This window comes from Lepisosteus oculatus, chromosome 13, assembly GCF_040954835.1.
Source record: "Lepisosteus oculatus isolate fLepOcu1 chromosome 13, fLepOcu1.hap2, whole genome shotgun sequence".
NCBI classification, from domain to species: domain Eukaryota; kingdom Metazoa; phylum Chordata; class Actinopteri; order Semionotiformes; family Lepisosteidae; genus Lepisosteus; species Lepisosteus oculatus.
Genome location: NC_090708.1, coordinates 12,285,340 through 12,307,430, shown reverse-complemented (window position 1 = coordinate 12,307,430; position 22,091 = coordinate 12,285,340). Strand labels below are relative to the sequence as shown.

At 39.2% G+C, this 22,091-nt stretch overlaps 1 protein-coding gene across 3 annotated transcripts; it reads right to left on the bottom strand.

Moving 5' to 3' along the window:
• Positions 1–2,528: 2,528 nt before the first annotated feature.
• Positions 2,529–20,836, bottom strand: septin2 (septin 2). Of its 3 annotated transcripts, none has more exons than XM_015361277.2 (13): positions 20,685–20,836; positions 17,937–17,973; positions 15,043–15,157; positions 13,318–13,404; positions 12,479–12,602; positions 11,309–11,443; positions 10,156–10,273; positions 9,904–10,005; positions 9,253–9,398; positions 8,610–8,732; positions 5,686–5,746; positions 5,248–5,342; positions 2,529–4,565 (listed from the first exon to the last, which is right to left on the bottom strand). In XM_015361277.2, the coding sequence occupies exons 2-12, from the start codon at positions 17,958–17,960 to the stop codon at positions 5,256–5,258; spliced, it is 1,122 nt and encodes a 373-aa protein (XP_015216763.1). In that variant the 5' UTR covers positions 17,961–17,973; positions 20,685–20,836; the 3' UTR covers positions 2,529–4,565; positions 5,248–5,255. The 3 variants fall into 3 exon arrangements, with proteins under 3 accessions (XP_015216763.1, XP_015216764.1, XP_006637732.1); XM_015361278.2 differs by having other exon boundaries at positions 15,043–15,154; XM_006637669.3 differs by having other exon boundaries at positions 8,649–8,732; positions 20,685–20,835.
• Positions 20,837–22,091: the final 1,255 nt, after the last annotated feature.

Genomic DNA, 22,091 nt, shown 5'->3' with positions numbered 1-22,091 from the left:
ACACTGATTTATAAGCTTCCAGAAATGGTCTAATGAGGTTCTTGAAACAAAAAAACTGCATCTTCCCCCGGAAGAACAGGAACATTATTCAGCGTATGTTCCTTTTGACAGTGAGACGAGTTGATCTGGTATTTACAAAAAAACAGGCAAGAAACGCAGATATTTGCGACCTTTTAACAAAACAAAGAAATGTTTTGGGCAAAGAGAATATTACTGCAGTAATAAAGGAATTATATAAAGAACACAGCTGCTCAGTCAGGTAAACTTGTTTCCTCAGTTCAGACAGCATAAGTATGCTGTTGTTCGCTCCTTTGTTAAAGCTGTGATAAAGCTGACAAGAAAATAATCAACCTTTTTTCAAGTGTTGGCTTGGTTTAAGCTTTCAGTCAGTGCTGTTTATGTCTGACGCTGTATTTACTGGAATGGGAAGCAGGGGTAGAGGTGAATGGGTTTGTTTTGAACACTGGTGTGGAATTTGTTCATACGGACAGGTGAAGTTTAATTGTGAACATGTCTCAACTGTTCATGGTACTGAAGAAGCAATTATGTCTCAGGGGGAGAAATAAAGTAATAATCATTTTACTATTCAAGCAACTGGCTGAAGACAAGGTGACTGGACTGCATGGAAAACTCTGAGGCTCAGATTTCTCCAAACCTGAAAACCTTTCACTAACATACAGTACAAGGAGAAATTTGAGGAGGTGTGTTCCTATGACAAACCTGTTTTCAAAAACATGTTCTGTAGCCTAGAGGCCATTGTTTTTAAGTCTGTCCACTTCAGCAGCTGTGAATCAAATTGCTTGAGAAGACCCAGGTTAGGTGCACTATAGCCAGTTTGGTGTCGATACATTTGATATTGCTTACTAAGTCAGTATGATCATTATGCAATACATCTTGAACAGCCTGTTGAACAGCTACATGATGTGATCTTTTACAGCCACAGTCATGTACAGCAAAGAACATTTTTTTAAAGGAATACCTGAATAATCAAGATGGACAGGTTCATAGGGCTTCAGACTGGAATATCTATGAAAAACACCACATTTTTCCCAGCTTAATTTTTTACTTACAAGGAAAACAGAACTGTACAGCAAAATACAATTGACCAACCAATGGAAATGCAAGATTCCCGTGAAACACTTAACATGGAAGCCTACAAACCCAGACCCAGAGAGACACTGGCAAGGCCTGTGAGGTAGCCTGGCTCTGAATAGCAAGGCTGCTGTATCAGGTAGAAAATGAAATTAGTGAAAAAGGAAGCAAGAACAAAAATAGCAGGAAATCCAGCAATTCATATGCGATTTGTGTTCTTGCTGATTCAAACAAATATAAAAAGAGCAAAACGTTTATTACTGGAGTGATGTAGTACATTTAGACAAGCACACAGTTGGTAATCATTACACTTTCAAAGCTTACAGTATCACTCCTATTATTGTTTTAAAACTAAAACATATTGAAAGCTTAATTAAAAAACTACATTTTGGTTAATGAAGAGGTCTGTGATGTTAATGATGATGTCAGTTTAGCAATATGACATTTCTAAAAGAATTAGGTTTTTTGGAATGCATCTTTTTCACAACTACAATTACAATACACAGGCCCATTGTTGAAACTGACTATTTAGGGTTCTTTGAAGGATGACTGGGATCAGTTAGCTACAAGAAACCATATGAGCAAGATCCAGAAAGTAGCAGTTTATTTCAAAGTTCAGTACTCTAATAGGGAAGACTTCCAAGTGGTTGCCACAGGTGACAGTCCAAATGTTAAGACAAACAAATGTTCTTTTTGTGTCAAATATGGCCAAGAACCCTGGCCTGAAGTTTTACAAATTTTCCTGGCAAAAATTATTACAGGCTTTTATGCGGCCGTGTTAGAATACTATTATTATGTATTAACCTATATTGGCATCAGAACAAGCAGGCACATTATAACAGATTAAGATGGGATTTAACTTGTTAAACCAAAGCAAATACACAGGTGAAATGGTCTAATTTCATGTCGTTCTGCAGCAGAAATCCCACCTTAAGAGTCAGACATGTTTTCTAAACATTCCAACCACATGACACAGAAGCGAGGTGGCCACTTCAAAGCAACTCGGCTGAGCTCATAGTTTGGAAACCCAAGAAACCATAGCAGAGGATTCACTCAGAAAAACTAGCTTGAATCTGCCATCAGGAAACTTTAAGTGGCGTGAGATAACTAAATATTTCACTGAAAAGGAATTCAATAAGGAACACAGAATCAAATGCTAAGTAGTACCAAAAGGCTGCTTAAAAAAAATAATTTGTGAATTACCCAAGTGCACAAACGTGGCCAGAATTAACATGTCACTAGTCCACATTATTTCAGTTCTGTTTTTATCCGTGTGATTGTCTTTGGTAAAAGGAACTCGTGTCTGGATGTATTCATCAAACAGAAGAAATGTATTACTGTAAATGGCTTATACACCAAAGTGATATTACAGTACATAAAAAAAGAGACCTCAGAAATATGAGCTTCATTCAGTGACAGACCAAACCAAAAAAGTGTGGGTTTAATATAAACTTTATTACAAGACAGTATTCAATTTTGTTCTAGAAATTATTAAATAGGAGAGATTGGAATGTTAACCGATTCAATAAGAAAAGGTAATACCACAAAGACCGACAAAGATAGAAACCTTAGTCTGCACAAACTCTCCCTCCCTAAGCAGGTCTGATATTTAAACAACCAATCATTTAAATATGAAGTTGTAAATACCCATAAAGTTGTTTGGGTCAAACTGCCTCGTGCATGCTTAGCCTTGCTAAATCACCATATAATAACAAGGAAAATGCCAACATCCATTCATGTTTCTTTCACCAGCATTTTTTTCTTTTTTTTTGGCAGAACTGTATACATTTACCGGACACATTTCACTGGACATCCTGTTATTTTTAACATTTTCCACTTCTCCTTAAAAAAATCAAAAAGTAAAAAGCAAGAACAATACATCAATAGGGAGCTCTGTATGGTATTCCTGAGGCTGACACATACTGATGCTGGGGAAGGTAAACCCTCTTCCAACAAGGAGGAGGGATAACATAACATAGTTCACATAACATACATAACGCATATTTCCTTTGTAAGACTATAGCTCTCATGGAATGCTGTAACCGACTGAACACTTTTAAGAGGCATTGGAAAAAAAAGTTTGGCCCAATATTTATTAATGATATAACTCACATCCGAAAAACTCCCATGTAACATCATCAGATGGCTACATCCCAATCATTTTACTGGAAGTTCATCTCTATTTATTGTACAGCTTAAATATTATGTTTTAAGCTGTGCTTAAGAAATCCCACAAAACCTTTAACTAGCCTGTGGACCCTACTTCTCTCAGATAAGAATCCAATTCCAAGATGCCATTTTATCTACAGTGTGATGAAATAACACCGGTCTCTGAACTAAACTACTGGAAAAAACAATACCTCACTTTAAAGTCATGCACAGATGTCATGAAATTCTTCACAGTTTATTTCCTTCCATTACATTATTTTTTGGTCACTTTCAAGCCTAAACAATGACATGAACACAATTGTTTTGTAACAATTAAGGTGAGGTGGTCTTAACTCCTTTACAACTCTGAACCACATAGCATTGTGCAGCTAACAAGGATAGCATTTACTCTGACCCACAGCCCAACGCATCTCTAGACACAGACTACATTGTTTAAAAAAAAAGCAGCAGAACAGATTTGATATCTGCCTAATATAGAATAAAGCATGTATTTATGTCCTTACATAATTGTCCTTGATAATTATACCGGTCATGACATGTTTATTGACCAATTTCTCTTTTTTTTAGGATTTGTCTGGATGAGAAAAAATGTGTTTCAAGAAAAGTCTGAGTTGCCCCAACAGAAAAAAAATGTTAGCGTTTGCACAAGCAATCATCCTTCCATGCTGTACTTGTGGGCAACATGGCCATCGCTGTCCTTGCTTGACCCAGAATACGAGTGGCTTCAGCAATGCTTGCCTTTGGAAATGGCCACATGCGTAGTAGGTCTGTTGTTAGTTAACATGTCGGCGATGGGTGCTAGTGGGCTCAGAATGACTGCCGCGTGTCACCCAGGTCGATGCTGCACTTCACTGGTGGATGAAGTGGGGTGGCAGCCTCTCATTCAAAGTAAAGCAACCTTGGACAGTTCAGGATGAAAAGCATCACATTAAAAATGTGAGGAATGCTAATTGCTGAAGAACAGGAAGGCAGTGAGTTGGTACCGGAGAGCAGGGTTTGTTACTTTCAAATTTAGCAGCATGTGGTGCGACTGCTCTATAAAACAAAATGGCTCCAAGTAATAAATCAGGGAATAATACCCCATGCAGGGATACACCTCATATCAGTAACTTGCATGGTAAAAATATCAAAAGTAAAAAAAGAAAACAATATATATGGAAATATAAAAACACAAGACCATATTGCTTTAGAAATTGGATACAAAGAACTAACACAGGTGGAAACAGAAAGTGGTGGGCAGCTCCCTTTAAAGTCAAGACTGCTCCCTCACGCTCTCTTGCTCAGTTGAACCGGCGAGGCTTGACCTGGGGGGAAAAATCCAATAAATTCACTGGTGTTACAGCATATTATAAAGGGAGTTGGAATAAAACACGTTGTTTTCAATATGTCGCAGTATGATTCAATATGTTTCAGTGTGTCACATTCAATATGTCACAGCTTTACAAGCTGTCAGAAGATAGTTAAAGGTAAACCCTCTAGAAACCCTCGAGTTTAGGACAAAAATCAACAAATTGCAGTTTAAGAAGGACTACTGTCTGGATGACACACCAATCCAGTATAATAAGTGTGTGCACACTTTAACACAGAGGCAGTAAATAAGAGATCTACCAAGCATGATTTCAGAGGGAGGGAATACCTGCTTAAAACCCACACAAGCATGGAGGTAATGCCACACAGGAGACACCCCAGTCTGTAATTGAATCCAAGACTCAAGAACTGTAACTGCACCCAAGACTTTGCTATACCCATCTTAAGACAAAAATATAAGGGCAAATACGCTTTGGGGGAGGGACAGGGGAATGGATGGGGGTGTTACAGCAAATACTAAAAAATACATTGCATCATCAGTCAATAATGCAGACATCTAGTAATTAGTTAATTCTGACGGTATTAAATTATGTAGGTGATTTCACATTGCAGTGAAGCTCTTCTCCTATGGCTCCTGTGTTGTAAGGTGTTGAGGAGTCGTGCAACAGTGGGTCTTACCACTTCCTTCAGACATGGTGCCCATCTCCATCACCTTCTCCCTGCTTCTGCATCTGGGCCTGCATCTTAGCAATCATCTCCTGCATTCGCCGTAGCTAAAGAGCAAGCAGAGAGAATAGGTAGTCCGTCAGAAACAAAGCTCTGGCCACATCCTCTATACATCCACATCACAAATTCAGTCTGAAAATCAGAGCCATAGCCCCAACATAGTGATAAAATGCACTGAGTTGCATGTGGCAAAGTTGGCTGTTTAAGACTATTAAGTTTAATCATGTATTATAAGATAGAATTAGACAAAATTCCTTTTTCTTGCCTTTGGCATTATTCAGGAGATGTCCTGAATGCCGATTATGATTTGCCGTCAGAGCTGATAGGTAACACCGCATGCAGCTGCAGTGTCAGCTGAGAGATAATGGTATTAAGATTAAGCCTGTGTACCTCAGCCTCCTTCTCTTGGAGAATCATGTCCTTGTCGAATTCCTCAGGCTCTGCTCCTTTCCTGAAACACATAAGCATTGTATATTGCGTTCACAGCGCTAAAACCCACTGTTAGATTAGAGTCCTTCATCAAACTATTATTTGATATGCGATTATCAGTACTTGCTTATTAACAACATGCTGCTAATATGGAGATTTGATCAAGCTTAAAAATATGAAAGAGAACAATATAATGGATATTGCATATTCAGATGCAAAGTATTACCATTCTTAGGGCTTAAGTCTAAGGTATTGTAAATTGCAAGCTTTTTTGTCTAAAAAAAATCTATGCAACAGTTTAAAACTGATACCTTGAAATGTGTCTTTTTCATGGATATATAGTATAGGTTCTCAGGAAGGAATGATATAATATGTCCAGAAATTGAGATTTGCACTACAAGAACATTTAGTTCTTTATTCAGCATCTGTCAAAACTGCACGTACTGTATATTTCCTCACAAAGAAGAAATGATTTGTTAGTAACCTTGACAGTCTATACACCTTAAAAATCTTTACATTCCAGATCGATCATGTGACTTGACTGTGACAGACAAATGTCTGCAATCACAACAGTACCCTCTCCTGGTATTACTGCGCAACAGCGTCATACATGTACAGTGGAAGGAAGACTTTCTACAAATGGTCCCCAGAGCCAATATCCTGGTTAGGCTCCTTGGATTTGTAGACCCCTTTCGTCGACTGATTACTAAAGGCCGGCTTTATACCAAGACTATGACTAATAAGTCAGTCATTTCATTCAGGTAAACATTGTTAATAAAATACTTAAGACCTCAACGACCAGACTGCAACACATCTTAGTCTGGATTTGAAAGCACAAGCTTCATAAAGTGAAATATTTACACAGCCTATGCAAAGATGTGTCAATCAACCTCAATCCTTGATCATTGGCCACATTTTTTCTTTTTCATTAAAATAAATGGCATCTCTTGCTGTGATTTTGATAGGCATACTTTTTCCTCAGCCATTTTGTACCTCTTCAATGGTATTTTTTGTTACTCAAATTGGTATTAAAAAAAGGAATTTTCTTCATCATCCACAAGAGATACAGGTGCAAACTGTCTATAAATACATTCCAGTCACATAGTGGATATAACAGCAATTGTTTTCATTGTTCCAAGTAGTGCGTCCACATTAAATCATTCTATTATGTGACTTTTTTTTCTGTATACTTCATGGACAAACGGGAATATTGATGACCATACTCCACTCCATGCTGCCCGCAAGCAAGCAAATTACCTTAAATTGCATAGATTTCTGTTAAAAGAGAAGACTCAGCATAAATTTGTAATGCACAAAATTACCCAGCATCCAAGCAAACTACTCCTAACTGTAGACTTCATTTTAATAATACTGTATATTCTCTAATCCAGCCTCTGTAGTTCTGAAGAAAGGATGACAACACCATATGATTTTGTACACTGCGCAGTTTGTGTTAAAGACTCTCAGTTATACTTGAGTACCAGAAAGTGAAAATCACATACATAAAAGAAAGAAGCCAGTGAATCTGACATCAAAGGACTGAAGGAGCATGTAGATAAGCGAGCAGTGGTGCTGCAATAGCAAAGCAGTGTGCTGACAGGCTGAAGACCAGAAAAGAGCGCCAGTGCAGCTCCCACAAGTACCTCCCTCTCTCCTCAGTACACAGCCACAGCTGGCTGGGAACACGGCTTTTACGGATCACTGCATTCGGCTCGTTAAGGAACACAGACTTTGAAATGTTCACGGCCTGTGGTATGACGCCACACTAACACCTGGATACACAGCACATCAGACTGCCATTTTGCCGCAATGGAAAAAGAAAGTTATTTTCCTTTGGAGCTTTATAACCCTTTAAAAAACAGATTTCATATTCTATCTCGGGGAGAAGGAATTACACTCCAGCGAAAGATAAACTAAGGGCATTTAGAACAAATGTGCAAAAAGCAGCAATTCTGAAAGATACTTTGACTGCGGCAGGACATGTCTGGGTCCTCTGATAACGAAGCCTACAGTAGTAGTGTTATTAAACTCATGTTGAAAATTACGATGTCCGTGTGGGTTGTTTTAAAAAACATACACATGTAAGATGTTAGATATGTAAGATTGCTTTACACTATCTCTGGTGACTTCTGTGTCTGCAGTGGGTGCCTCTTTGAGAAAGTCTCTGTGGAGGTCTTTTAATTTATCTTATCAAAATTTAGAGGCAAATGGCTTGAGTTTCTTTGCTCAACTGCTGTCATCAGATGACGTTCAGTAGCACCTGATAAGGCGGCGTACTTTTTACAAAGGGCAGTCCCTTGTTATGTGTTACAAATGTGTCCTTGAAACAGAAATAAAACATGCTGAAAATAATCCTAAACTTGGATACAATCCTTTAATGAAACAAGTAAATGCTCATTCCACAGTAAAACCCAAAAAGAAGACACAAAATTTTAGCTGTGGAGCAAAATTCCAGGTGCGTTCAAAGCAGAAACATTGTTTCTTATTTCCTTCTACTTTTCAGCATGGAATTAACCTGCTTGTTTTTTAGAGCCTGCAAGATGATGCAGCTCTCCACTGAGTCATTTCCTTATTCACTGATATTATTATTGAATGGATAGTATCCCCATGTATCTAATATAATTGAAAAGAGGGTCAAAAAGGACTTATTTTTTTCATATGGTCCATTGTTTTTAATCTTTATTAAAAATGTTTATTAAACTAATCAATACAAGGCATTTTTCCTGCACATCTTACCCAGGTTTACTGTGGAAGGAAGGAAGCCTTTGCAATGAAATCCTGTTTTCCATACTATACCCATGAGTACACCAGTACTCCAGATCAACCAGAGTGTTCCAGGGAGAGCAGGGAGGTGCAGGAAGGCAGGAAGAAAGGCAGATACATACGCAGGAGAAAGAGGCAGAATGTAACCATGTGAGGACAACCTTCCGCCTCGTTTGAGGCGCTCCGAGCGGAAGTTTTCATAGTGGAGATCCTGGGTCACTTCCTGTAGGTCCTGCATGTGGGTTCTGATAAAAGAAAGAACAGCAAATTATGCCTAAACAAATGTCTCACAACTAACTGTTCAGTGCCAACCTACTGTATAATGTTTTGCTAAATACTTGTGAGGGAAAATATATGTGATAAGACATACGTGGTTTAAGCCTCCTGTAAACGATGTGATCGATTAGAAAGGATTAACTAGGATCTTTATGAACTTATGATCCTTTAGCATTTACTGTATTGTTCAACTGTTCAATTTTCTTTCAGGTTCCATTACAACTTAAACATTTCAACTTCCCCATTCACAGCTGATCAGCTACAGCTGGCTGGAACTTCAGAAGGGAAAAATGCTGTAACGGCACTGCAGCCCAGACATAAACTGGAGTCTTTATACTGCTCTACACTGATTCCCAGCTCACTTATCAAACCACTTTGAACAGACAGCTGCTCACGCTCGGTGACCTTGGCCTGTCTGTATTTTAGCCCCTCATCTGGACTGATACCGCAGAAGGGACCCAGTCCTGTAAGTGAAGCTCCCTCACTCACATGAGCATGGTGCGCAGCTTGAGGAAGTCATTGTGCTCAGGGTTCTCCACCTCCACGACACCCCAGGGGTACAGCCGGCCTCGCACCTTCTTCCCCTTGGCCTCAATCTGCTGATTGGACCCCACGACTGCGAACGGGATACTGGTCTGGGAAGCACATATACATATCGAAACATCACGATCTTACTACTGCTTCCCACCACGGGACTTCGTCTCTCTTCACTCAATACAGCCTGACTCCAGTTTAACAAAGGATTAGACTTCTTCAATCTGTTGAGAAGTAAAGTGAGACATCAACAGACCTATCAGAATTATATATTACGTGGTTTCAGAAGTGAATGCGATAAATGTCAACTACACAATATTACAGAGAAAGGTGTACAAGGAATAAAACTTAAAAATGTTGTTAGCTTGAATTTCATATTCTAAACACATCTTCCAATCTTAGTATGAAGACTTCCTATGGGACATATTCAGTCTGTATCAACAGTGCATAACATATATATAGGTGGAAATTATTATGCATACCCACAGGGTAAAGTCAAATGTAGTCCTGGATTTTGCGCATTTTACCACAAGAGGCCGCCACTTCAGTGAAGTTGAATAATTTCTGCTAAACAAGTGTGGAGACTGTCACTCTTTTAAAAGGCACCTTGAGAATTCGGGTCTGTTCTTTAAAATCCTCATCCTCATCAGACTCTGCGTCAGGGAGGTGGTAGATCTTGATGCCATGCTCATCAATCTCATCTAAAATCTGCAGCAGAGAAAACAACATTCATGTTTTTTACAACAGTTCTTCCACTCTCCACTGCTTACAACTCTGACAGGAATCATCTTGAATTTACAGAAACCAAACTTTGAAATGTCAAAGCAAAATCTGGAACTGAGAAAAAGTCTGTCCTACCCTGCGCTTGAGCCTCTCTCGCTCCTTCAGTGTGAGGGTGTCAGCCTTGGCAATGACAGGGACCACGTTGACTTTGTTATGAATTGCCTTCATGAACTGGACATCTAGGGGCTTCAGGCTGAAACACAAAAAACAGAGTCTCAGAAACGGCAGTAACACAGAGTCCAACACAGGGTGGAAATCCTGTGCTAAATGCAACCAAAAAAACAAAGCCCATGTGTGTGATCTCTCCCTGACAATTCTAAATGGTCATCTAGGTAGCTGCATGACCTACTTGAAATGGCTAATATAAGGAATGCTGAGCTGTTCAAAGAAAAACATTAAAGAGATAAGATTTTGTCATCTTGAACATGATGGACGACTTTGTCCAGTTTTCTTAAAGGGCAATCACAATCAAATAGCCATGTCCAATCCTGGTCCAGGAGGGCTGGTGTGTATGCAGGTTTTCAATGTCTCTTTAAAGCAACAGCAGCAGAAAAACCAGCCCTACTAATGTGGTCCAACTGGTGCAGAGCTGGAATGAACACCTGTAGATCAGCCCTCCAAATCAGGATAGGACTCCTGTGAAACTAAAGCCAAAAGCTAGCTGTTTAGTTCATATTGACGGGGACACTATACTGTAAACAGGCGCCATCCTTCGGATGAGACGTAAAACCAAGGTCCTGACTCTCTCTGGTCATTAAAAATCCCAGGGCGTTTCTCGTAAAGAGTAGGGGTGTAACCCCGGCGTCCTGGCCAAATTTCCCATTGGCCCTTACCAATCATGGCCTCCTAATAATCCCCATCTATGAATTGGTTTCATTACTCTGCTCTCCTCCCCACTGATAGCTGGTGTGTGGTGAGCGTTCTGGCGCACTATGGCTGCCGTTGCATCATCCAGGTGGATGCTGCACATTGGTGGTGGTGGAAGGGAGTCCCCATTACCTGTAAAGCGCTTTGAGTGGAGTGTCCAGAAAAGCGCTATTTAAATGTAAGCAATTATTATTATTATTATTATATTGGGTTTGTCATATACGGAATATGCACAGAGTGGAATATGCACAGAGCAATAACGTAAAAAGTACAACTACATAAAATAAGGTCAAGAAGGTTACAGGACAAATGTCCTCTTTCACTTCAGAACAGACAACAGAACACTTGTCACATTGCTTACCCATGGCCCAGAGGAGAAATGAAGTAGAAGCAGCAGTGCACGCGGTTGTCCACTATGTGCCTGCGGTTCAAACCACTCTCGTCGTGAAGGTATCGCTCGAACTGGTCATCGATGTAGGATATAATGGTGCTAAAGCTGTCGGAAAGGGTGAAATGAAACATTTTCTTTGTTTACTGGGAACGCTCTCGCTCAACAAATGAACCAATCTGGTGCTGATTTATTTGGTGTCCAAAACACTTCTACCATCATCTAATTGCATTTTTGTAAACCAAAGTACAACTTTCAGAGATTTACAACAATAATTCAAGTTGATCAATTTGTCATTCGACAAATGATCAAATGATCACTCTAACTCTAGCCGCATGCATCCTACATTTTGGTTTCCTTTTAAAAATGTATGTTTTCTATAAGCAAAAAGGAATCCCAGCCGAAACAATACAAACCCACATGCTGTATTACATACAACAAGATAATGTGACAAGCAATGGGATAGGAGGGAAAATCTTCACAATACTGACAGGCCTGCTGTTTAAAGGCTACAGTTCTCATCCTTCCACCATTCCAGATGTTTCCTGTCCTGGTTAGAGGCTTATGGCCACTCCCAGCACATCAGACAGGACTGGAATAGGAGAGGGATGATGTGAGCACGAGAACACCAGATATGAAAGGCTGAGAGTTATGCTGTCCAGATGGCAGCAGAGGGGAAAACATGGCCTAAAGGAGAAAGGGAAGCTTGGGGAGGACAGACACTGGGCTTTCCTGCAGTTCAGCCCTGCCTGTCCCACCACCACCAGCCCAGAAAGACGGAACGTGTTTTCCCTAAAGGAATAATCGCTACCGATACAGCGGGCAGACTTAACTCTGAACTAGAACCTTTGCTACATAAAGCAGAAAGTGTTAGTTAAATTCATGCTTAATAAATGAATTAGTCCATTTTGCTACTTTTGTTAAAAAGTGTAATTTACAAATTGTACAAACATTTTTTAATAAGTTTGGGGAGAAGGAATTTGTGTGATGGATCACATGGCTCAAAATGATTCATGACCCACTGCAGATGTAAAAAGTATAACTTTTCACTTGCAAGCTTGGTTTTGGTTGCCAACTGTTTAGGTCTTCAAACACAAGGGTTATGAAATGCAAGTAATGACGGAGTAAGGTAGGATGTAATACCAGTCCTGGCTGTTAATAGCATCGCCATAGCCTGGTGTGTCCACCACCGTAAGTCTGAGCTTCACCCCTCGCTCCTCGATCTCCACTGTGGAGGCCTCGATCTGCACCGTGCGCTCGATCTTCTCTGCAGAGCACACACAGCAATGAGCAATGGTCTTTTATCAGATCCCAGGCTTAAAGGGCAGTTCAGTGTGAAATACAGAAGAAACATCTTACATCCTCTTTGTGTCTCCAGCTGTGGTCTGCGTGTTGAGCTCTAAGTAAGTGCCTGTATCGACCAGTGTAACTCGTTTATTTGTTTTTACTTCACATTTTCAGATAAGAAGGGCCTGGATGTTCCTTTTTTCTGAAAAGACCACATCTGCTCTACTTTGCCAAGACACAGTCACGTGATATCCCAACCTCTTTTTTTTTCTACTTCTAACCACAGTGGTAGCTGGAGACACTGGAGACAAAAATAAAGTGGGGGTGCACAGGCTGAAAAATACTTCAGCAAGGCACTATTTTCTTTATATTCGGCCAATGGTTATTGTTTGGTTATGGTCATAGTTTGTGAAAGTTTAGTTTAGAGAAAACAAGAATTGCTAGCTAAACATGTATGCAAGAGAAAACTATATAGGATAGGCTGGAGAGTCTTAAAACATACTGCTTACCACATGAAAGACTCAGGAAATACCACAAAGCAGCTAACAACAAAACGGATGCACAAAAGATGTACTCTAGCTAACAGACTTTATTATAATAATATATAAATGTTCATCCGTTCAGCAATGATGGTAACAGTATGTACCTGAAAGCTTGAGAGCCTCAGAATTAACAGCAAAAATAAACACTCTTACCTGCAGCTCCAGGGATGACTCTCTCAGGGTAAAGGTCAGTGAGAAACAGGCTGTTAATCAGAGTGGATTTCCCTAGGCCTGACTCTCCTAGAAAGAGAACAAATAACTTGTTAATAGAATTTGTGCAAGCTCTTTTTAAAATAACTTAATAAACATTTTCTTTTATTTTAATGATCTCCAGTAATGCTCCTTCAACAACACCATAAAGAACATTTTTTTGATTTGCCCTGTTCATTTAGCTAATCCCATTTATCACACAGTACTGTGAATGGGCATCTAAAATCTGCACTGCCCGAAAACCAACATGTTAGAAAAGTGGGAGGTCCTTAACAAAAGGGTTCACTCAAACACACATTTCCATCCTGTCTGAAAGATGTGTACTCCTGGAGAATAAACATCTCTATGCTTAAAACAATGGGGTGATATCAGATGTATAGCAAATACTAGGAAATTCAGATAAGATGCCATTTCTGCCAGCCAGGCACTTCCCATTGACTCTTTCGGACAAGGAACAAGCCTGCTTTAAATTAACCATATGTGTCGTATATTTCGATCAACAAGACTGTTTACACAATACTGCTGTTGTTTTGTATGTAGTCCTCAGAAGAACAAGCTTATGACTGAGAGACATATGACAGCAGTATTACAATAGCATTTAACACTACAATTGTTTTGCAGTTTGCAGAGAGTTTATGAGATTGTGCATCCTACTGTCCCATGTCTATGTTAACAGAATCTTTTCTGAAACCAAGTTAGAATGTGAGCTTTCTTGAGCTGGTTTCTGGAACAGATTGGAGATTCCACAGTGACTTAGTTAAAAGAACAGGGGTGAGTTTCTATAAACTGACTGCTCTGAATGTAGCTCCCACCCCCAAATTAATTCCATGGTCTCAAAACTCCTGGGAATGGAGCCTATTTGTTTTTCTGAACAGACACCCTCAGTGCAACATTGCAATTCAGTGCAGCTGGAACTTTTCAGCGAGCAAGAAATGTTGAACCCACATTTTTTTTTCATTTAGTTTTGGGGCTTTTCCATTTGCAGTATGCAGTAACTACATTTTGAACTTCTTTTGACTAACAGATTTTTTTATTTCCATTTCCCCCCCCATTTTCCTGAAAGTCTTTCTTGCTTTGCAATCACATTCCATGCAGGCTGTGAGCTGTGAAGGTGTATAAAACAATGAAACGTGGGTCACGTTAGGCATAACAGAACTCTCCAACAGGAGCAAAGGAGAAGTGAAGCTGACCTGCAGGGGGGACACATAATGCCCTTGGCCAAGGGTGGGCATATACAGAGTTAAAACTGAAAGTGCAAACTTGCTAACCCATTCTTTAGATACCTCCATTTTGTTCACTTTCTGTGCAACTCTGTCTAATGACAGACCTAACTGCAACAGACACACTTTACTATTCAAACAAACTTGGTTCAAATATTTTTCAAAAGGAAATTCAAATCACATTTTCCAAAAACAGATGCAAATACCTTAAGCACCGCCGAATGGGTTAACCAGCATTTCTAAGTTAAATTTACTTACTGGTCGAAAGTTTAAAAATCCCCCGATAAGAAAAGAAACACTCCACCTGTTAGAAATCTTTGCAAATCTTTCTGATCCATTTAGCTGTTCTGGGAACTTTGGTTTGATCTGAAACTAGGCAGAACAGACCCCGGCAGCTTGTTCATGTTCCACATTGCTAGTGCTTGGGTGCGAGAGGGAACTCACTTACCCACCACCATCAAAGTGAACTCAAAGCCTTTCTTGACAGATTTACGATGGACCTGGTTGGGCAGGTTGGCGAAACCCACATAGCCTGGAGTCTCTGGGTTGGAGAACTGGCCCTGCTGAGGAGTAGACAAGAAATGCCAGATATCAACTCAGATGCTGCAAAGCTAGGGATACCATTTACTTTGAATAATCATTGAATACCTATACTTGAAATAACGCCCCATTTCTACTGATCAGCTGTAATGCAGACCTCAGCTTCGCTGTCTTCACCTTCGGGGTTAAAAGTGGGCTAAGATGCCTCAAGCGGATGAGTCTTCTAAAGATATGTAGTGATAAAGTTTCATGGTCGTACTTAATGATTCCCAATTGGTCCAAATGGACATGTCTTCACAAAGTGGGCTGCCTTGTGCCCACTCTAAAGTAAGAGATAGCTAAAGCTTCTCAAGGATGTCATATTGCTTCTCATGAAATTTGCAACAGTTCTGCAATGCAGTACATCCCATTTTGCCCATATCCAGAATAACTTTCCAACTTAACCATATGGAATGTGTGCTGCTTGTTTAGATAACTGTATTACAACAGAGGTAAGAAATAAAACAAACGAGTTTTGTGAACTCAATGATGGACTTGGAACAAGTCAACACAGAACAATATTAGAACTTTAAGGCTACATATCCTGTTATTGTGCGAGAATTTGTTGTGTTCTTTATTTGCCATGCAGATTTATGGCTCCACCTGAGAGACTGGGACTATAGATGAGATGACTTATCAGAATTCCAGGTTTTGCCAATTTTTCAGTTTTATTTCTGTATTTAACTATTAATTTTTTTCTATATAGTTCTATTTCAAGTTGGTCTGTTTGGTTTAACCCTGTCACTTCTGTATCTTGGCATTTACGTGTAGTGAGTTTGTCTAACTCTACAGACCAGATTTGTCTTCTGGTACCCCTTCCATTCTGAAGATTCTATTTTGGCCTCAACATTACGCAATAAGGATTGTGCATTCATCTGAAAGACTCACAAAGGCACAGAAAACATGGCAAGCTCATTCTCCTTTTTCTCATAATCATAACACGCGTAGACACTTAGACGTTTTGTGGGTATCCAGGGGTAATGAGATCTAGGAATAAGTCTCTTCTTGTTTGTCTAGTACTCTAAACGAGGCTATTCCTGGTAGGAAAGGGGGTACTTCAGCAAGATGATGACTCTAATCTGGCCTCCAGCAGCTGCAAATACAGTATGAATCTGGGTGGCTGGTCTGATGGCAGATAAAACGTTCCCATTGTGGCACTGGGAGCCTGGGGCACGGGGAGGATATTATTCAGATGGAATTTTGAAGAGCTGCTCGGGTCAACGGTGCTGGTGGGGGGATACTGGGGGGGCTGGCAGAACCCCTTGCTGTTTGGGGTTCTATGTAGCCCCATTCTCCTACACAGTAAAAGCCCTCGTATTAGATAACCATGCATCTTGAAACCTCATCTTGAAAATCAGGAAATATAAATAATAATAATCGATAAAAATGTACATTAAAGTAAACAATATTCTTGGCAATAGTGTAAGTTTGAATACTGCAGGCACAGCAGTGATTTGCTTCACTCCCACCAGTGCAGCCAGTTTTAACACTTGACTGAAGCTTCATCAAGGGATGGCAAGTACCATATTCCTTAAGTTTCCCCATTTTTTTGTTTATTTACATTACATTATTATACTACATGACAATTTGATTTTTTATTCTCAGTGCAGAGTTGTCCTTATCATTTTGCTTAAGGTTAGGTATCACTGTGTGTCAGTCTGCTTGAATCTCATCTATCCGCTAAGTCTGGAACGCCTAACCCTTCCTCTTCTTGCTGATACGAGCGAGGGGGGGCTACTGTACTAGGGGGTCCTTCTGATAGAAACCTGAAGGGGAGGACCTCTAGGGGAGATGGGGGACATTATTCTTTGTTGTACATTATTTGAAAAACAAAATCTACGGCATTGATTAAAGATCTTGGTTGGAAAGGAATGAGTCAGCGGTACACTACATTCCTCCAGCCTGACTGGGGCACAGTGGGGTCACACAGCACACCCAACACCAGCAGAGGAGAAACATCTGGGAGGCTTTAAGTATAGTAATACTGGGACAAAACAGGGGGAATCTGAAGAGAGCTCTTATAATCGTCCCCGCTTTCCAAAACATATTACCATTTGTATACAACACTGTAGGTGTTCAAACTCTTTATCTGGACAGTTGTATTCTACAATAATCAGGCATTTCAGATAAAAAGGTTATGATTTCCACCTTTCTAAAGGAATATGGGAGAGTAAATTTTTGAAAAATGTTTTTTGCTCCTTGTCAAAGCATTATGGAGCAAGACAGCTGTTTGCCGCATGTTTTTCTCATTCACTGTTGCTTTAACTTTCAGAATGTATTTAAACAAACAGTCATTATGGTAAATAATGGAAGAATGGCAGGAAAAAAAGCAGAATAAATCACTGGACAATGAAAGAGCAGGAAAAGGAATAGCAGAAACAAGCTACTAGACCCTGAATAGTAATTCACAACTTGATAGTCAGATGTAAATGAGCAACATGATACTGAGCAACTATACAATACTGTCATAAGAAAAATCTAAGAGGAATTGACATCCTCTCACTCTTACACTACTTTTTACTTCATTCAGTATATTTTATGCCAGATCATTACAAAATATGTGCTACAGATGGCAATGGTTTAATATTTGTTCTTAAATCCTAATAACATTAGAGAATATTCACGTAAACTATTAAATGTAGTTTGTCTGAAGGGTGTGCAGTAATCACCTCACAAAAATGTCACTTCTGGTTACAATTCCCTGGCTTAGGCAGGTTTCACTGTACACATACTGTTATCATTCACTGTTCCAAAGAGGCTTACCTTCAGTTTCTCAGCCTGGGACATGTTGAGTTCTGACCTGCCCAAAAAGACAAGAGTTTCAATTACACTACGCTTATTCATTTTGTGTGATTACAAGTAATGTGTTTGACACATGAATCATGAGATCTGTGTAACTGTAAGCGGCATGTAACGTTGTAGAACACTTCTCCTTTAGCGTGAAAAAACTCCTTGAAACCATATATTGCAAAAAAACAAAAATGCATTTTGCTAATCAAGTGCCATAATAATGGTTTTGAAATTTCTTTTTTGATAATCAGAGGTTCAAATCTGAGAAAACATACCCTACAGACCTTGATTATGCAAAAGGCACAGCAGATAAAGTGTGAGGTTCAAGTTATTATTCCAAATCAGTGGGTCTGCTCTCATGCCGTTCTTGGACGCCCTGCGATAGCAGGAAGTCAGCTTGTCTCTTACGCTGCCTAGTCCCTGCTCACTGAATGACTAATCGGACTTCTGAATGCATGCCATCACCACAGCACTGGGCCAGACAGAGCCAGGCCAATCCTCTAAGGCTGAGCATCATGCCAAAGCTAAAAAGCCTGCAGCCTTCTATTTAAAAAAAACTCTGACCTTTGGGTAGTAATTTCATGTTAAAAGATATCTGAATCAACAAGCCACCAAAATCCCAAACTGACCTGAAGCAGAATGTACAGTATGCCTGTCTTCACCTACAGGCCAACGACAGACAAAGCACCTGAAGGAATCCAGTCGTTCCCTGAGGCTCTGGGGCAGGTCCTTTAACTGACTCAATCTATCCCACCCAAATGCGACTTTGGTCTGAGAATGCCTACTCTCTTCAGGCTATAAGACACATCCTGCATTTTGAGCTGAAGCTTTTAATGAATGGAAAACTCAAGTTGTCCAATATGTTCCGCTGTTTATAAAGCCACTTGGTAATGAAAATGATGTTCCTTTAATAATGAAAACAGTTCAAATTGGAGCACTTCTAACAATCACGGGACCATTCCCTGCAATGCTATTATTTCTTTCTTAATAAAAGCTTTAGTGATATGACAGATCACAGTCAAACCAATAAATTACAGCAGATCAATTTACAGTGGATGACCTGGTTTGAAACGCCTATGATGCAATATGAAAGTATCCCTCATCTTAGTTAAGTGACTACTTTACATTCAAGGACCCCTCTCTGACAGACTGCTCATAGAGGTGCAAGTCAAGCCCAGAAGTGAGCAGGCAATGGGATCTACAGCTCACTGAACCCAGAAAGGTTGAAACCGTGTGCTAAAAATGGGGACAGTTGTGGTGCTTAGAGAGAAGGCCAAGGGAACTCAGAATAGACACTTCAAACCACACCACAGCTATGCTGCTACTCAGTCACCATAATCAACAACCCTTCAGACAGAAAAACGACACAGAGCTCTTTTAATGCCGAACAAAGAAGGCACTGGTTATTCGCCAATCAGATGAAGTGTGGCTTACTTTCTGAGTTGTCCTGATTTCCTTTCTTAGTGGTTACACTCCCCTACTGAATTACACTGTCCAGTTTTCAGTTTTTCACCCATGTTGTAGGGTATTTGTCATGCAAACCTACCTGCATGCATAAAATGTGGCTAAGTTAAAAAAAAGTTCACACAAAGCTCTTAAACGTAATGATGAACCACTCTAACCGTTGGGACAGTAGTTAAGATGTCACTGACGAATTTTGCTTATCGGTTATTCTTTATTGAAATACAATAAATAGAGCAAGGCTCTGATAAACACTAAAATACCTACTGAAAACAACCTAGGCTGTTACTTTCTCTATCTACAAAGAGTGTTAAACTTGAAAAACAGTGAAAACGCTATTGTTTATCAAGAAAGATGAGTCATAAAACGAACACGTATATTTCAAATTAAGATGATAAAAGATGCTGGCGAAAGCAAACGAAGAAACGTTTCTATTTTTGTATTTCCTATAATATTAATGGAAGAAAACCAAAGACTGGTAAAAATCTCATGAAGAAAAGAATTTACAGGATACGTAATTGTGACTGAACCTACTCAAGATCGTAAACCCGGCTACAGACTGCAAAAGATCCGAATAGGCAAAGCTTACAAAACTTTCTGGCATGCTTTCTCGCTAGAAAACCACGACAGAACCTACTGTCAACAATATTAATTGCAACTGGTCTCAATACACCAAACCTTTAAAAAACATAGGAAAATTGTAAGCCTTAGTGATTTATCGACAGCCATTTTGTTTACATTTAACAAAAAAAAAAACATTGAGAGCCTCAAATTGACAATAGTCAACACAGGGGAAACTAAGGCCCTGGCATTTCCTGTCGGTATAATTTGCCGAGACACAAGAACCGAAATTCAAGACCATGCATCGAGCTGCTTGCAAATGTCAACCACTCCCTTCAAATAATTTAGCCCGAAAATTTAAACTGTATTTTTAAATAGAAGGAAGTAAACGCTAACACCTTACTCATAAACAAAATATTATTCCGTTATTTCTCAGATTGAATAGAAAAGTCACATATTCCTTGATGACACACAATCGGTAAAAGCTAGCGATTCCGTACAAGTGATTTTATCCGCCTTTCTAAAAGAAAGAACAGGAAAACCGGGTCACATAACTCAAATTCCGTTAGTGATGCCTGGTGATGCTGTTTCAGGCTAAAGGACGCGAACCAGAGAACGATGCACGACAGGAAAAGAGCTTAAACGGGTTTTTTTTCTAAAACATAAGCACAAAGTAAAAACCGCGAATGGAACCCTTACCTTTAAAGTACGAACGACTTGAAAATTGAGTTGAATCTCTCGGAGGAAACTGAAGCAGTGAGAATCCTTGTTTTCTTTAAATTACACCCTCCAGATTCTTCAAATTCCGCAGTCGAGCCTCCAGCTTCTCACAGACGAAACCCAGAATCCTCCGCGACCAGATCCTCCAACAACCCATAATGCAACGCTTGTACTTCGACTTATTATTTAGAATAATATTTACTGTTATTTACTGTTGCTCTTCCATTTTTATTTCAATATATGTATATAAACATGATATTCAATTTTACATACTACATACATAACGGGTGAAGTTTATTGCAACATAATCATGTAAGAAGTCTACCAATTACAGTGGTTGGCTCTAGAATGTAAACTGAACTTGCAGATACTTTCGGCTTTATCTTTTCTCAGTACTAGTACATATTCAGTGCCGCCATACTGCGTTTCCAGAGGCGGAGTAACTTGCCTTTGGATTCATTTACAGACCCACTTTGCTTACCAAAATCATCATGAGGTAGACCTGGATGATGGTTCTATAAAAACGGATCCTCTTGCTATTTTATCTTTCTATGTTTTTTTCTCACATTGCGTGTTAGTGAAGTGATATTTAACAAATGGCTCTTACAAAAATGTGTGGTTTGAGTCATAATATTTGTTAAAAACAACTAGAGGGTTGCAAACCTGAATCAACTCTACGTTTCTATTATAAGTATTTGGTGATCTGAGTTCACAAAATGTCACATTATTTAGCAATATAGTTAATCTCAAAATGGATTTTTTAGAATATGCTATTGCTCAAAAGAAACAACAAAAGATTGATTTTTTGCGCTAATTCTCCGGGGCTTCAAAAAACAGTTTTATGCGATTTGTCCAATCAACCTTTTCATATAAACCAAGCTATGTAAAACTATAGTGTATTTTCGACTTACATTTCACTGCAGTGACTCTAAATACATAACCTAAAAAATGTTTTTTTTACATTAGTTAAAATATTTAAATATATATTAGGCAATAAATTAAAACTAGGCGTGGAAGGAAACATTACTGAATCTTTTACCAACTGTAGGAGCAGTTAAAAGTTTGTAAGTCTTCCTAAATCAGGAAATAACAGTGTAATACTGCCACCTTGTGGTTACATTTTAAATTATTTTCACTGTTGGCGTTTTATCATCAAAAATTGGCAAGGAAGCTATAAAGAGTTTAGATCAATGACTTTTACTATCCGATGATATTCAAGTTGCATGAGGTCAAATGTGTAACTTTAGTAAAGTACCAGAATACAGAAACCAATCACCTAGTAATTCGTGAAAAACACCACAAAGCTTTGATTTTTGTATTAAAATCGTTTAATACTGTTCAACACCAGAATGTGTCGTGCACAATTAAAATAAACAACTGATATAA

Excerpts from the sequence above, each read along its gene's own strand:
- septin2 (XM_015361277.2), bottom strand. The coding sequence starts at position 17,960 with ATGTCCCAGGCTGAGAAACTGAAG. Across the intron at positions 13,405-15,042 it reads GTTCACTTTGATGGTGGTGG|GAGAGTCAGGCCTAGGGAAA; the intron begins GTAAGTGAGTTC and ends TTCTCTTTCTAG. Across the intron at positions 10,006-10,155 it reads GAGAGAGGCTCAAGCGCAGG|ATTTTAGATGAGATTGATGA; the intron begins GTAGGACAGACT and ends TCTCTGCTGCAG.